This window comes from Pezoporus wallicus, unplaced genomic scaffold (assembly GCF_028554395.1).
Source record: "Pezoporus wallicus isolate ANWC-B61680 ecotype Strahan unplaced genomic scaffold, APGP_CSIRO_Pwel_v1 contig_2871, whole genome shotgun sequence".
NCBI lineage: Eukaryota > Metazoa > Chordata > Aves > Psittaciformes > Psittacidae > Pezoporus > Pezoporus wallicus.
This window is the reverse complement of record NW_026640775.1, coordinates 687,646-701,369: the sequence shown is the minus strand read 5'-3', so window position 1 is coordinate 701,369 and position 13,724 is coordinate 687,646. Positions and strand designations below refer to the sequence as shown.

The following is a 13,724-nucleotide window of genomic DNA, read 5'->3' as shown; positions in this document are numbered from 1 at the left end:
CATGTACCTTTTCCCCAGAATCCTTGTCTTACATTTGAGAGTTGAAATTCCCCCTGGGTATCCCTGGCAATGTTCAAGAATCTGTTCTATTTAGGATTTTCTCATCTTAAAAAAAAGGGAGGGGGAGAGAAAAGAAATTCTGCACCTATTGCAACAGGTACCTGTGGACAACTGAGGATGATGGAGTCATCCTTTCTAGGTGATGCTGTGAATGCTTACAGTCACAGACTTGCAGAGTCCCCTCCTATCCACTGGATCCTTCCCTATTGGAGAGTGTTTATTTGCATTTCCTTTGACCTGTGTTGGCCAGAGTCCTGACTTACTGGGCTTGCCTTGCATGCAAATTCTGTTGTTGCTCACCTCCCGTGGAGCTAGAGTTTCACTGTCCATGTGATTTCTTCTGTTCTCCCCATTCACGAGTCGAGCTTGGTCCTTCTTTCTACTCACTTCAGTGACTTGAAAGCATTCAATTTCCCTGCTTACATCCAGGCTAACAACCTAACTCTTCAGGGACTTGGGGCTGGCATTATAGCAAGTGTTCAGTATAAGTGTGCAGGGGTCTGAAATGAAATTTAGTACACAGTGCCAGACACAGATCTGAATAAAATAATAAACATTTATATTTGCCAGCTTCCATTTAGTTCAGGCTTAGATTTCCAAAAAGGGCTTCCTTTGCAGGTTGCAGCATGCCCTGCAAATTGTTAAGACTTTCTGATTTATGATTTAATTAATTTTCTTCTCCTTCCTGGTAAGGAAAGGTTTTCGCTTCCATGCTTTATGAATTTCTCCACCCAGGCAATCACTGTGTTCTTAAAGGCTGGTAGCAACACTTTGCGTTATCCCAAGTGGGGTAATTCTCCAGCAACTCTTTCCTGCAGGGGAAAGAGAAGAACTAGTCACCATGCCATGTAGGACATCTGATTGCAGTCTGTAACTGCAATCTTAAGTAACACTTGAAACTTTTAAAGCTGAAGTGTGGTGTTGACATGAAAACAAAAAAATGAGCACTGGCTGGGAACAGCAAGCGGTGCTAAACTGTGGAGGGGCCTCCCAGTCTGGGCAATGCAGGTGCTGCTTTTTAAGATGCTTTAACACTTAGTGTTGTCTAGTATGGGATCTTACAGCAGGATCTGGCTTGTGACATCTTTTCAATTCAGGCTTTCTGGTTTCTTCCACCATCAGCCACATCAACGCTAACTAAGAGTCTTTCACATAGTTGGGTATTAAGGTTTAACACTCTGTGTGTTGTTTGGAAGGTAAGGCTAAATTTTGTGAATATGCATCCAGGCTCCTATATACAAACAGACAAGGAGTAGTGCCCATTTTCCAGGAAAATTTCATTATTAGAGAAAACCCACATATTCTGTCAGATTTTGCTATCATTTCCAGTGCATGCAGGGGGCTGGCTTTTGCTCTTGTCCTTCAAAACATTTGGTAATGCAGTTTAAACCCTGTGTTTCTTTTTTTCCCACTGACCCCAGCAGTCCCTAGGGTAAGTGGGAATCTCTCTGCTTCCAGCTGCTTTTCTCTGTCCTGTGTCAGGGAGGTATCTAATGTAGCCCAGCTATCCACCCAGAGAACTCACTTCCCTCTCCCCTTGCTCTACATTCTGATTGTGTGGTTTGTTGACATCCAGCAGGGCCCTTCCTCCTTTCTGGAATGTGTGCCAAGGTTGGCAATGCACAACTGCCTTTCTGGATGGATTTTGAACCACAAAATCCCAGTGGTTCTTCAGTTTCTCAGCTTTTGGCAAATGTTTTAACCAGATGCTTAGCTGTGCCTTGAGTTTTCCACAGAGGAGGAATTGAGAACTTCCTCCACACAAGATACTTTGTCTTTCTAGGGTATACCCTGTTACATCACATCGCAAAAGTCTGTCCAAGTGTATCTTCACATATTCTCCCTTCTTTTAGTTGAGATCTGTTGTCATGCTGCAGGCAAAACACTGGGAACGTTGTGGAGACTGAGACAATGTTTTCAAAGCCTGGAGACTGCAAAACCTATTTTGAGCCATAACAGATGCTACTGGACATATGGAACAGCTGAGGGGACTTGCACCAGGACTGTAAATGTTCTGCAGATCTTTATGTCCCTGACTCAGTGGGTTTCCTGTAAGAACTGGAAACTGGAAAGGGGAGAAGTGGATATAAATGCAAGTCACTAACGTACATGACTCTCTAGTGGAAAATTTGCCACATGGAAAGGGGAGTAACATACATTTGGTGTGATAAGGCTCATAGTGGCCAAAAAGTAGCCTAAACCCCAGCCCTAATGTAGGAAGAGTGTCGCATTGACCTGTGGCTAACTTGAGAATGGAGATCTTACAGCTCTTCATATGAATTTGAGAATCCCAGGCCAGCACATAAACTCTTCAATGGTTTGTTGGTATATGTGACCATCTGCAGTACTCTTGTCATGAAGCAGTTTTGGACTTCATAAGAACAGTCTGGTAAGTAGCTCTCCAAAAGTAATCCCCACAGTCCTTTATTCCTCACAAGTCTTCTTTGTCCCATGCTTTCCTCTTCCTTCCCTACTGCTGCCTAGCAGTCAGGTTGCACTATTTCATACTCCACTTCCCAGTGAACCTTTTGTTCCCCTACAAACTTTCCCAAATTCTAAAGCAGCCCTTTTTCTGCCAGCGCACTATCACTTTGTACTAATGACAACTGCATGAGCAATGGTAATTGCTATTACCTGCAGGGGCTTTTCTTGTTCCTCTCATCTCTCCTGATCCTAGCTTACAACCAGGTGCTATGTTCTGTTCTCTCTCCTCCTCCTAGCACTCTTCCAGCAGACGTGCTGAGTGATGCACATATACACACAGACTTTGCTCACAGACCACACAAAGCACAAAGGACTAGAGACAGATTAGCTTGCCTGTTTGCCTTGGGGCCTTTCTCTTCCTGCTCCAGTGTGCCTGGCTCAGCTGGCAGTCAAGCTGGGCTCCGTTGGTTACAAGTGAACTGACTTCCTCCCACCCCCCAGTGTAAGGAATTTTCTTTGCCCAGTTCACTGTTGGCTTAATGGCAAAATGTCAGAGCGTTACTTGTTCTCCCTTCTGCACTTTCTATAGAGAAGAGAGAGGAGATGGTTTCTTCTCCAGTGCCTCATGCCACTAAGTAAATGATTGCACGGGTTTAATCCCAGATGTGTGTTCCCAGCCTGCCAGAGTGGTGACACTGTCTGGGCAGAGGGTGATCCCTGCTCCTACTGCCACTGCACAATGCAACAGTTCCCTAAGAGTGATAGAATGGTTTGGATTCTTTAAAGCTCATCCAGCTCCAACCCCCTGTCATGGCCAGGGACACCTTCCACTTGACCAGGTTGCTCCAAGCCGTGTCCAACCTGGCCTTGAACACTGCCAGAGTTGGCGCATCCACAGCTTTTCTGGGTGACCTGTGCTAGTGTCTCACCACCCTCATAGTGAAGAATTTTTTCCTAATGTCTAATCTAAATCTACCCTCTTTCATCCCTCTGGATGGCATCCCTTCCCTCTAGCATGTTGACCATACCACAGAGCTTGGTGTCATCAGCAAACGTGCAGAAGGGTGCACTCAATCCCACTGTCCGTGCCACCAACAAAGATGTTGAACAGGATCGATCCCAACACTGACCCCTGAGGAACACTACTCATCACTGGTTTCCACTTGTGCATCAAGTACAATGTCAGTGATACACCATGCATACCATGTATGCAGCTGACTTGTCAGGCTGTGATGTATGTATGGAGGTCTGCAGCGTGTATCTCTGCAGGTTTGTACTGCAGACCTGTTGGCTGCTGAACCAAGAAACTCCGTTTACCCCCTGTTTGGTTTTCCTCCACTCTTTCTTGTTCAGCCCCATCACCTGTCTACACAGTGGCTGTCCAGTCTTTCCATGCCCCCAGTCTGTCTGTGCAATGTCCCTGCCATTTAACTGGATACTCAGCAGGGCCATACAGCATTATTACACAATCTCACTGCCTCATATAAGCTCTGGCCTGCTCTTGTCCTGTTTTTGTGCATGCACTTTGTATGTATCATCAAAGCTGGAAAAACAGCCATTAGATTACTTACATTTATTTATTCTCTATTTTATTGCTTGATTTTAATGGACCTTAACGACGGCATGCTAGTTGCGTCTCAGAGCTATATCTGGTGATGGTGTGCAAGTCAGGCCTGTATTTAGGCCATTCCATCAACTCATCATAGCATTTCATTTGGTAACTCATCACAGACTAACTCACTCCTTAAGAGGATTTTAATGTACCATGGTGAGCGTCCTTGCCTACGGGGTTTCCAATAAATTTTGTGCTACATGTTGCAGAAAAGAAGGCTCTGTGAATGGGAGTGGTGTACCTTGACCTCTTTCCTTACTTTAGATTTACCAACTAACCTTTCACACCATGGCCCTGGGGTGAGCAAGACTTAAGCTGGCCACAGATGGGGGCTGATGCTGATGGAAGAAAATGTGCTCTGCATACAGGTCATCCTTGACCTGTGAGCAGCATTGACATGGGAGAGGTTGGAGAAGAAGGTGTTGAGAACAAGAAATGGACCTAAAGGGGAGCACAAGGCTGAGGGGCTGTGAGAGACAGGGTGAACCCTTGGTAGAAGAAGGAAGAAAACTAAGGGAGGGCAGATTTCTTGGAAGGGGAAATAAGGGGCTATAGGCTGCCACCCCAACTACTGCATTCATATCAGAGAGCCACAGTCCTCACCCTAATTCTCTGCTGGAGCTGCAGCCAGCACAGACAAGGTCCTGCAACTCTTGCACACCAGAGTGCATGGAGAGCCCTCAGATTTGCCATGGTTTGCCTCCAACCCAGTAGTAGGAGGGCAACGATCCCAGAGTTGTTGTGTTGCTGTGTGTTGTGTTGTTGCTCTGTGATGCTTCAGTTCAGGTCAGTGTTAGTCTGAGCATCTTTGACACACACTGCTGCTCAGTGGAAACTGATCCAAGATCTGGACACTAATCTGGGACAAAGTCTGCTCCATATAAGTAGGCAAAAATAATTTTTCATCCTCTCCATGTTTTCGGTCACTCCAGTGCTGGCCTGCTCCTGATATAAATTGAAGGAGATCCAGAGTTATTTGAATTTACACCCTGCAGCAGCTAAATTGTTCCTGTGCTTAAATTAGCTGAAGGTCAGTGATCTTGAAACCTTTTCCGTGTTACCCTCTCTTCCCCTCCTCCCCTTTGCACTCCTCCACAGCAGGAGCAAAGTACACACACAGACTCTCTTTGTGTAGGAAGTCCTGGGTGATTTGGGGGAAGGGGAGCGCCGCCTTCAGGTGCTGTAACGATAAAGGAGAGAGATTTGTAAGTAGAAGGGGGAAGGACGAGAAGAAAAGAATATGAGAGTAAAACATAATGTTTCTTTACCCACCCTCTTCCATCAATAAGACCCCAACTCAAAAGACACAAAGATCTAGGTGAAGATAAGGTGTCTGCAAGGCACCATGGTGTCTCTTGCAGTGCTGCATTGCCCTGGCAAGGAAAAGCCAAAAACTTGCTTAGGAGAAGAAAGGTTTTGGGCCACATTCATGTGAAACATCAGCCTTTCCCATCCACTCCTAATATGCTTGAGCTGCTGGCAAGCATGGGTGCGCTTAGGTGGGAGTGGGGAAAACAGAGCTGCTGGAGAGAGAGCTCATTCAGATTGTGTTGTGCCAAGGAGAGAACAGAGTCCCATGGGTCATGAGTTGATGAGCTCTAGGCAGGAGTAAATGGCAGAGCGAGGGCTTGGTTTAGTAAAGCAGTATTGGCACATCAGCCTCAGTGGGTGATATGTGCCTGGGGTAGAGGTAAACCACACAGAGCTCAGTTAAAATCGGAGCTCTCTGTTGCCCAGACACAAACAGGGATGTCAGGAGCACAGGGGAAGGATGCAAGGGGTCTCTGTTTGGCAATGTTTGTGCCAAGGGGAGGAGTTTGCTGAGTCAGCGACTCTTCTGAGCTGGAAGACAAATTATCTCTGCCCCCTGCCAGCACTTCATGCAGATCCAGGATATAGTTCCCAGAAACGTCCATACATATGTTAGCAAGAAGGCAACTGTCTGCACATTTTGCAGCAAGAACAGCATGGCAATTGATGCAGTACTGAGCTGGGAGCCTGATATAATACATCTCCTGAAGGGAAAGCTGTGCAATACAGCGCCGATGGGCTTAATCTGCTGACTGCCAGGGAGCAGGTTGCTCTGCCTGACTCCAAGGAAGCTTGCAGGCAAGACCCAGGACTGGAAGCAGGCAGACTGCTCGGCGCAGGGGTGGGGTCAGGTAGTACAGTGCAGCCCCCTTCCTTACAACGTCCTAATTGCAGGGATGGAAGGATAGGAAAACTACAGTTCCCAGAACCCTTTTGTGCATGTGCATGCAAACTACAGTTCCCAGAACCTTTTAAGGAGCCAGAGAGAATGCCTGTGGAAATAGATGCCGACGATTTTTGCATAACACCGTGCAGCGCCGAAGTGCTGGCAGCCCTTGGTTAGTGATAATGTGAACAGGAGAAAAGCTAGGGAGAGTCAGCGCTGTGGAGCTGTGGTTTTGCTACCCATTATAGTCGCAGTGATATCCTCCAGCACAGAGCATCCTTTCTGCCGTCGGGACTCCCTCGGCAGACACAGGGAGGACTCTGGCCCCCAAGGAAACACGGCTACTGAGGAGGGAGAGGTGGATAAACTACAGATCCCGGCATTCCCCGGCAAAGAGCACCTGAGGCAGTCCCTGCATGCTGGGGGGGGGTGGGGGGGGGTGGGGGGGTGGTGAGGATGAGGATGGAAGGCGGGGAGGACATGCGGGATGCCGTGGGGCTAAGCTGCACCTGGGGCATCCCACCACCCTCTGGCACTCATGCCAAGTGGGTGAGGCTCAATGTGGGGGGCACAGTCTTCCTCACCACCAGGCAGACCCTGTGTCGGGAGCAGAAATCTTTCCTGTGTCGCTTGTGCCAGGGCGAGGAGCTGCAGTCGGACCGGGTAAGGCAGCTGGGTTGCCTCCCGCACTGTACCCCACCGAGCTTGGGGAGGGCTGGAGGGATGCAGGGATGGAGCCAGACTCTGAGAGCTGCAGGAGTAGCTGAGTGAAAAATGCCTGCTCTTTCTCCCCCCTCTTCCGGGAATGATTTCCCCTCCCCAGATTCCACTGTGTTGTAGTCTTTTATCTGTCTTTCTGGAGCTGGGGAAAAGAGAAGACGTCTTCCCTCCACCCCTGCTCTCCTGCCTCTCCATAGCCCCATATTCCCTGCATCTAGCTCTCAGCTGTATCTGCCTGACTCGGCCTTGTCCCCTGTAAGGAGTCTCTCTGCTCCCTCACACCAAGCCTGCATGCACAGTTGCAGAAGGAGACTGAGGGCCGTTGTTTTGGCTTTCGCAGCTCGGTTGGTCCATGCTGAGGTGGGCACGCTAAACGTACAAATGCAGGAGTTACAATCCAAGCTGGGCTGACTTGGGTAGGGACTATCAGGGACCAGTTGATTTCTGAAGAATCTTAGAAATAGTGGACTTTTTTTTTTGCTTAGGTTTGTATTTTTTTCTCATAGTTCGGAGTATTTGAGGATTGGTTGCAAGTTCCCCATGTTTTCTTTCTCCTTGTGGTCCATCTCTGTTGCTAGGATGAGACTGGTGCATACCTAATAGACCGGGACCCCACTTACTTTGGACCAATCCTGAATTTCCTCCGTCATGGGAAGCTGGTTCTGGATAAAGATATGGCTGAAGAGGGTGAGTCTTGGAGCTCAGAAGCTTCCCACCTAGCATCACTGCTGCAGGCAGGACACAATAGCACTTGTTGTTGACCTTGTTGTCTCTCATTATCTTTCTGGAGGTTGATGTGAGGGGATTTGAGAGGGCTATCCCTGCAGCTCTTGGAATGCATGCCAATGTTTCCTTTTCTTAAAGGGGGCTGGAGTAGGTTAGGTAGGCATCCTAAAGGTGTTTTGACTTCATGACTATTCATTCAGCAGAGATGCCACCAAGACAGAAGTAGGCAAGATCTCTCAGCCTCAATATGCCATTTTTTACTTGTTTCTGATCCACTTTTACCAAGGCTCTGTGACTGAGTTTTCTATTAATGCTTGAGCATTTCTAACAAGGAACGAACCCCCAGAAGACCAAACAAAGCCAAGTCTCCCTCCTCTACTGACTGTAATAAAGACCGTTAATCAGTGATATGCAATGTATGCTACTAGTTCTGTGATGGGTCATGGGCTGCAGCAATTCCAGTGGAGCAAGCCAGACAAAAAGCATCTCTTGTTTTAGGTTTACAAGAGGTCTAATGGGTGACTCAGTAACATCATGGTGTTACCAGCCAGCAGTCCCTGATGCCTCGTTATGTTGTTGGATGCTATAGTCTAACAAGGAGCTGAGTGCAAAGACAGGCTGTGCTGTTCAGCCCTTGCCAAGCACAGTTTCTGCATGTTGATTAGTTTTCTTGCCTCTCTCTCTTAGTATTTTTACCTAATGCAAGGAAGGTTTTCCTCAGAATCATTTTATGAGTTGTAAGTCCAAAAATATGTCTAGGAAATGTACAGAATTGTAATAAACACAGTTCTGAGATTGTCTTTTAGTGACAACACCAGAACAAGTTGTAGTTCTCTGCCTCTAGGAGAGGGCCTGAATAAGGTGATAATTAGTGGTCATGGAGAGAGGCTGGAACCTACATTTTTTGGCCAGTTACGTGGGAAAAGTATTAGCAGTTCTCTGCACAAGCCTTCACTGGCAGTAGCTGTTTCTGTAGTAGCAGGCATCATAAGGAAATTGGGGTGAGCATTAGAGATGCAATGCAGAGAGACAGGCTTCTGTTCTTTGCAGTAAGAGTTTCAAGCAACAGAAACTTGTTGAAAAGCGAGGCTGCAGCATCATTTCTCCCTATGGATCTTGGAAAGCAAAACTGATCTTTTGCAAGCCAAAAGCCAAAGATGAGCTGTTGAGTTTTGTGGTCCTGTCTTTTTCAGGTGTGCTAGAAGAAGCTGAGTTCTATAACATTGGTTCTTTAATCCGAATAATCAAGGATCGACTGGAGGAGAAGGACTACACAGTAACTCAGGTATGGAGAGAAATGGCAAGGAAAGATAGTGTTGGGTGGGCAAAGAAGGGTGTGTGGAAAAGGAGAGTTGAGTCTAGAGGGAGAGCAGGCCTGGGAGAAGCAGCAAGGAATGTTAAGAAGCAACTAATTTGAGTTTGTGTGCAAATGTCTACATTACAAAATATCTTAGGGAACAAGCTATCACCATTTTAATTGCAATAAGCGAGTTACAGGCTTGTTTTGCGTCCCCAGAAGTAGTGCTGGATGTAGCTCTTGAAGCAAATCAGCTCCTTTAGCATTTGGAAGAAGGCAGTTGGTTGCTGTAGGATATGGAAGTATGTTAGTGAGAAGCGTGAAGGTGTCATGAGGAGGAAGGCTGTGGTGTTGGGAGCCTTAGGAGTGTAATCACAGTGAAAAGAATGGGGATACCTGTAGAGAAACCTGGATGGAAAAGGTGAAGACATGTCTGTGGAAAAGTTTAATGCAGACACTGAGGCACAAGGAATCGAACCTATGGCACAATCACACCTTGTCTTGCTCAATAACGTTTTAAAATCCGTCTTCTGGGAGTTTTGGCGGATACCTCGCTTTTCATTATGTCTGCCTCATGTTGCAAGCCTCCAGCAACGCAGTCATTTCGTGTTCTCAAAACCCCATCAGCAGTTGTGGCATTTGCATAAGTGGCTTTGTAACAACAAATGCAAACTCCCCATCGGAAGATCCCAGTATCTTCTGGGGACAATGCAGGAAGCACTCAGCTCAGTCCCTTCTCTCTAGAAATATTGTTATTCTTGCTCCCCATGATAACATAGTAGAAAGTTGGGTTGTGGTTTCACTCCTTTTTAACCTGGGACATGGGGAAGAGGAAAGGTCTGTTGAGCAGGGGTATAACCATTTCATTCTGCAGGAGGGCAACAGCCTTTAGCATCTCACTGTTGTCAACATGCCGTGCAATTTTGCTCTCAGGTACCTCCTAAGCATGTCTACCGTGTGCTACAGTGCCAGGAAGAGGAGCTCACTCAGATGGTTTCCACTATGTCGGATGGATGGCGCTTTGAGCAGGTATGGAGAAGGTAGAGGAGGGTGGGAAGCAGTTGCCTTTTGGGGAAAAGATCATGGATGCCATACAGTACACAGGCAAGGCACCTTTCTTCTCTCAGATTGTTGGGTCAGTCATTGATGGTGCTATCAACAGTGTCTCTATTTTGCCCCTTCTTTAGAGGTTTGGAGGATACTGTATTGACGTTAAGCTGTTTTGCATCCTGACTGACTCCTCTCCTGGTCTTTCTGTTGGGGGTGTGGACTGGACTCCATGCTACTTGGTGGGCTTTCTGCCTTGCTCCCCAGGTGGATTGGATGTTTGCAGTAACATGTGCTTGTGATTCTTGCTCTTGTCTTTTCTAGCTTGTGAACATTGGTTCATCCTATAACTATGGGAATGAGGATCAGACAGAGTTCCTGTGCGTGGTCTCCAAAGAGCTGTACAACTCCCCCAGTGGCCTGAGCTCTGAGCCCAGCCACAAAGCCAAGGCGAGACCAACATTTCTATGGCCCTGCTCCCTTTGCCTATGAAACCCTTCGCTTGTTTGCTCCCTCTTTCTTTCTTCTCTCGACTGTGACTGTCGGGCACCTCAGTGGAGTGTCCTGGTGTTCAGTACTGTGGGATTATACCCATTGCCCAAAAAGAGTGTGAGTTGAGAGTGGTGGTGTCTGGCTGTGTGTGGCAAATGGCTTTAGCAAGTGACCCTAGCACTCTCATTCTACTCTAATGTCCCCCTCATGCCTCCTCATGACCGTGCTATGTGTGTCACTCTGCCTGTGGAGTGTGATTTCCCTAAAGGTTTTGCAGCGTTCTCTTTCCTTTTGCTGAGTCCCAGCCTAAGAGGCAGGAAATCATCTGTTCCCCTTTTGAAGGAAGGACAGAAACATGTGGCAGTGCATGACATGCTATAGACATCTAGGGTACAGGAGGGACCACTAGTGACTAGTGGTGTTTTTTTGGCAGTGGGATCACAGCACTTGTAAGTGGGTTAGATAGCCCTGATGCGATGCTCCAGAGGAAGACAAGTCTCTATGCTCCCTGACCCAGAACTGTCTTGGCCATGGGGAAAGGTCCCTTTTTATTTCAGTGTCATGACCATTGCTTTATTCCCTTGTGTGTCAGAAAGAACTACCATGGCTGATCTTGCAAGTATCCACTCTTTTTTCCCTTTGTCCTGCATGCTGGGCCACAGAGCACAGAGGAGGACCTGGAGGAGGAAGAGCAGGAGATGGAGGAGGAGGCAGAGGCAGAAGCAGAAGCAGAGGAGAAAGGTGCAGCAAATCCTTGAGGAAAATGATAAAAATAACCCCCAAGCATAGACCCGTCCACCTTTCTGGTGAGAGCTCGCAGCCAGCAGCAGGGAAGGACTAGGGCAGGTGTGGGGCATGGGGAAGTCCTTTCAGGGAGCAGGAGTTCTCGGGAGACAAAGCTGACCGAGGAGAGCTGTCACTGTGGCTGCTGCTTTGTATTTGATACTGCTGGGTTTATTTATGGTTATACTTTTATTTGCAGACTGTACACCTATTCAGGATTGCTCTGAGCTCCTTCAGACCATCCTTCCTCCTCCCCTCCGTGTCCATCCCAGCACTGTCACCTCCCTCCTACCCTGCCCCACTCTCCAGCATCCTTCCCTCAGCATCCTTTGCCTGCCAGGACTCAAAGCGTTCCCTGCTCTGGACCCTGTTTCTCTTTGCTCCTCACTTTTCCTCCTCTGCAGGTATGTTACCTGTCTGCACTCTCAGCTCCCGCCAGCCTGAGCTCTGCATGAGTGACTCACTTCCCTCCTGTGGGTATGGCCCTGGTTTGTAGAGCTTGGGGAGGGGAAGGAGGGAGGGGAGGCTGACTCATCTCTAAGGAAGCTTTTCCAGTTCTCATCCTATGTGTGTCTTTACCTGCCAAGCAGGCCCTACGGCTCTGGACCAGAGGCTCTGACAGCAGAAAGGAGAGCAGAGCTGGTGGGAATGAATGCAAACTGGGGCGGGAGGGGGGGGAAGTCTGCCACGTGTCTGCCTGACACGCATGCCAGATCACTTCTCCAAGCTGCCGCCTGCAGCTCCTTTGCCTGCCAGCCCAAAAGCAGTTTTCAGGAGGCAGCCTGTTATTTTTCCCTCCCTGCTCTCACTTCCCTGGGCTTTTCAAAACCCCATGGCCTTTGGCAGGGTAAGAGTGCAGCGGGAGAGGGTGGTGAAGGCAGAGCAGAAGCGGATGGTCCCCTCTTCAGATGCTCTTACAGCTGTGTGCAAAATAAGCCTCTGTTCTGCCTCCTGCTCAAGGAGGCTGTCTAACTGGTATGCATGGGGCTAGGTACGGAAAGCTTTAAAAGGAGGACTCCTCTCTCATACTGGAAAACCACAGGACTCTTGTTAAACCGGAGGTGCTCAGTGCCACTTTCCATCCGGGTGGAGGGCACTTGTTAGCTGGTTGACATTTCTCTTTCCTGTTCAATAACCTCCTTGTCCATGGCTGTGGGACCTGAGTGTTACTCTCTTAAAAGTCAATGTATGTTAATCACATGTACTCGTCCTTCCTTTTCTCTGTTCTCCCACCCTCACTCCTCATCTCTTTTGAGTCTGTTATTATTTCCACTGTCATTTCCCTTTTCCTGTTTCTCACTCATCTCTCTATGCTCAATCACTTTTCTTTTCCTGCCACTGATTTTGTTTCTCTCTTTCTCTCTTCATTCTCTAGCTGTTACAAGCCAGAGGTCTGAGGATGTGATCCCGACACTGCACTCCAGCCTTTTCATTTCTTGTTTATATCTTTATTTTTGTACTGCGGCATACGGTGACCCTTTGCCACATGGTGACACCCTCCCCCCCCCCCCGTCTCCTTCACTATGTTTTACAAACTGACCTCGGAGACCTCAGCCTCCATCCCTGGAGGAAGGCAGATGCTGCATGAAGCCCCATGGCTGCTGGAGCGGCTTGGAGCCCAGACCCCCCCTCACCGCCCCGATGCTTAGCAGGCTGGCTATCCTTAATGTCACAGTGGCCCCTGCTGGGGACATCAGTGATAAGCCACTGCAGCTTGCGGTCCCTTCCTCAACACCCTGAGTGCAACCGAGGCCCCGAGGTGGTGGCAGCATCAGAAGTACCCCTTGTCCTTTTGCTGTTGCAGGTCAGGGCTTGTGGCCAGAGGGCAAGTGCAGAGACACTGCTCTTTTCTGTGCCACCTGCACTGCTCGTGGGGTGTCCCTGTGCTGGGCATTGCATCCTTGGTGCCTCCCTGCCTGTCTCCCAGAGCAGCCCTGTGTTGGCAGGGTAAGGAGATGGATGTGTACCCAGAACATGCTGGCACCTGATGTGGTGATCCCTGTCTTGAGGAGCGGGGTGTTGGCCTCACTGCTGTGCCTGAGAACACCAGGTTGTAACTCCCAAATAAAATTCACACTCTGTTCCTTGCCGCCTCTCATTTCAAGTGGCAGAAACGTAGTGCTGCAGAAGGGGGCTGTGGGAGCTGGAGGAGTTTGAATTCATCACCTGGAGCCACCAGAAGCTGCTTTTGCTGCGCCTGCCTTCCGGGGGCTGGAGATACTTCCCACTGCATTGCTGCTGCATCTCCACTGCAGTCAACTGGGTATTATTGGTATCTGCAGCCCTAAATCATAATAATAAGTGAGGATCCCCCATCTCTCTAGCTAGATCCCACTGTGCCTGGGGGACAGCTGAGAAGGGAGCAT

General features: G+C 48.4%; 1 protein-coding gene across 1 annotated transcript; it reads left to right on the top strand.

The window, feature by feature from the left end:
* Nucleotides 1-6,740: 6,740 nt before the first annotated feature.
* Nucleotides 6,741-13,439, top strand: KCTD17 (potassium channel tetramerization domain containing 17). Its single transcript, XM_057420669.1, is given in 10 exon segments — nt 6,741-6,956; nt 7,592-7,700; nt 8,933-9,024; nt 9,970-10,065; nt 10,408-10,533; nt 11,238-11,316; nt 11,558-11,579; nt 11,581-11,654; nt 11,657-11,835; nt 12,734-13,439. Coding segments are annotated over 9 exon segments (951 nt in total). The 5' UTR covers nt 6,741-6,749; the 3' UTR covers nt 11,803-11,835; nt 12,734-13,439.
* Nucleotides 13,440-13,724: the final 285 nt, after the last annotated feature.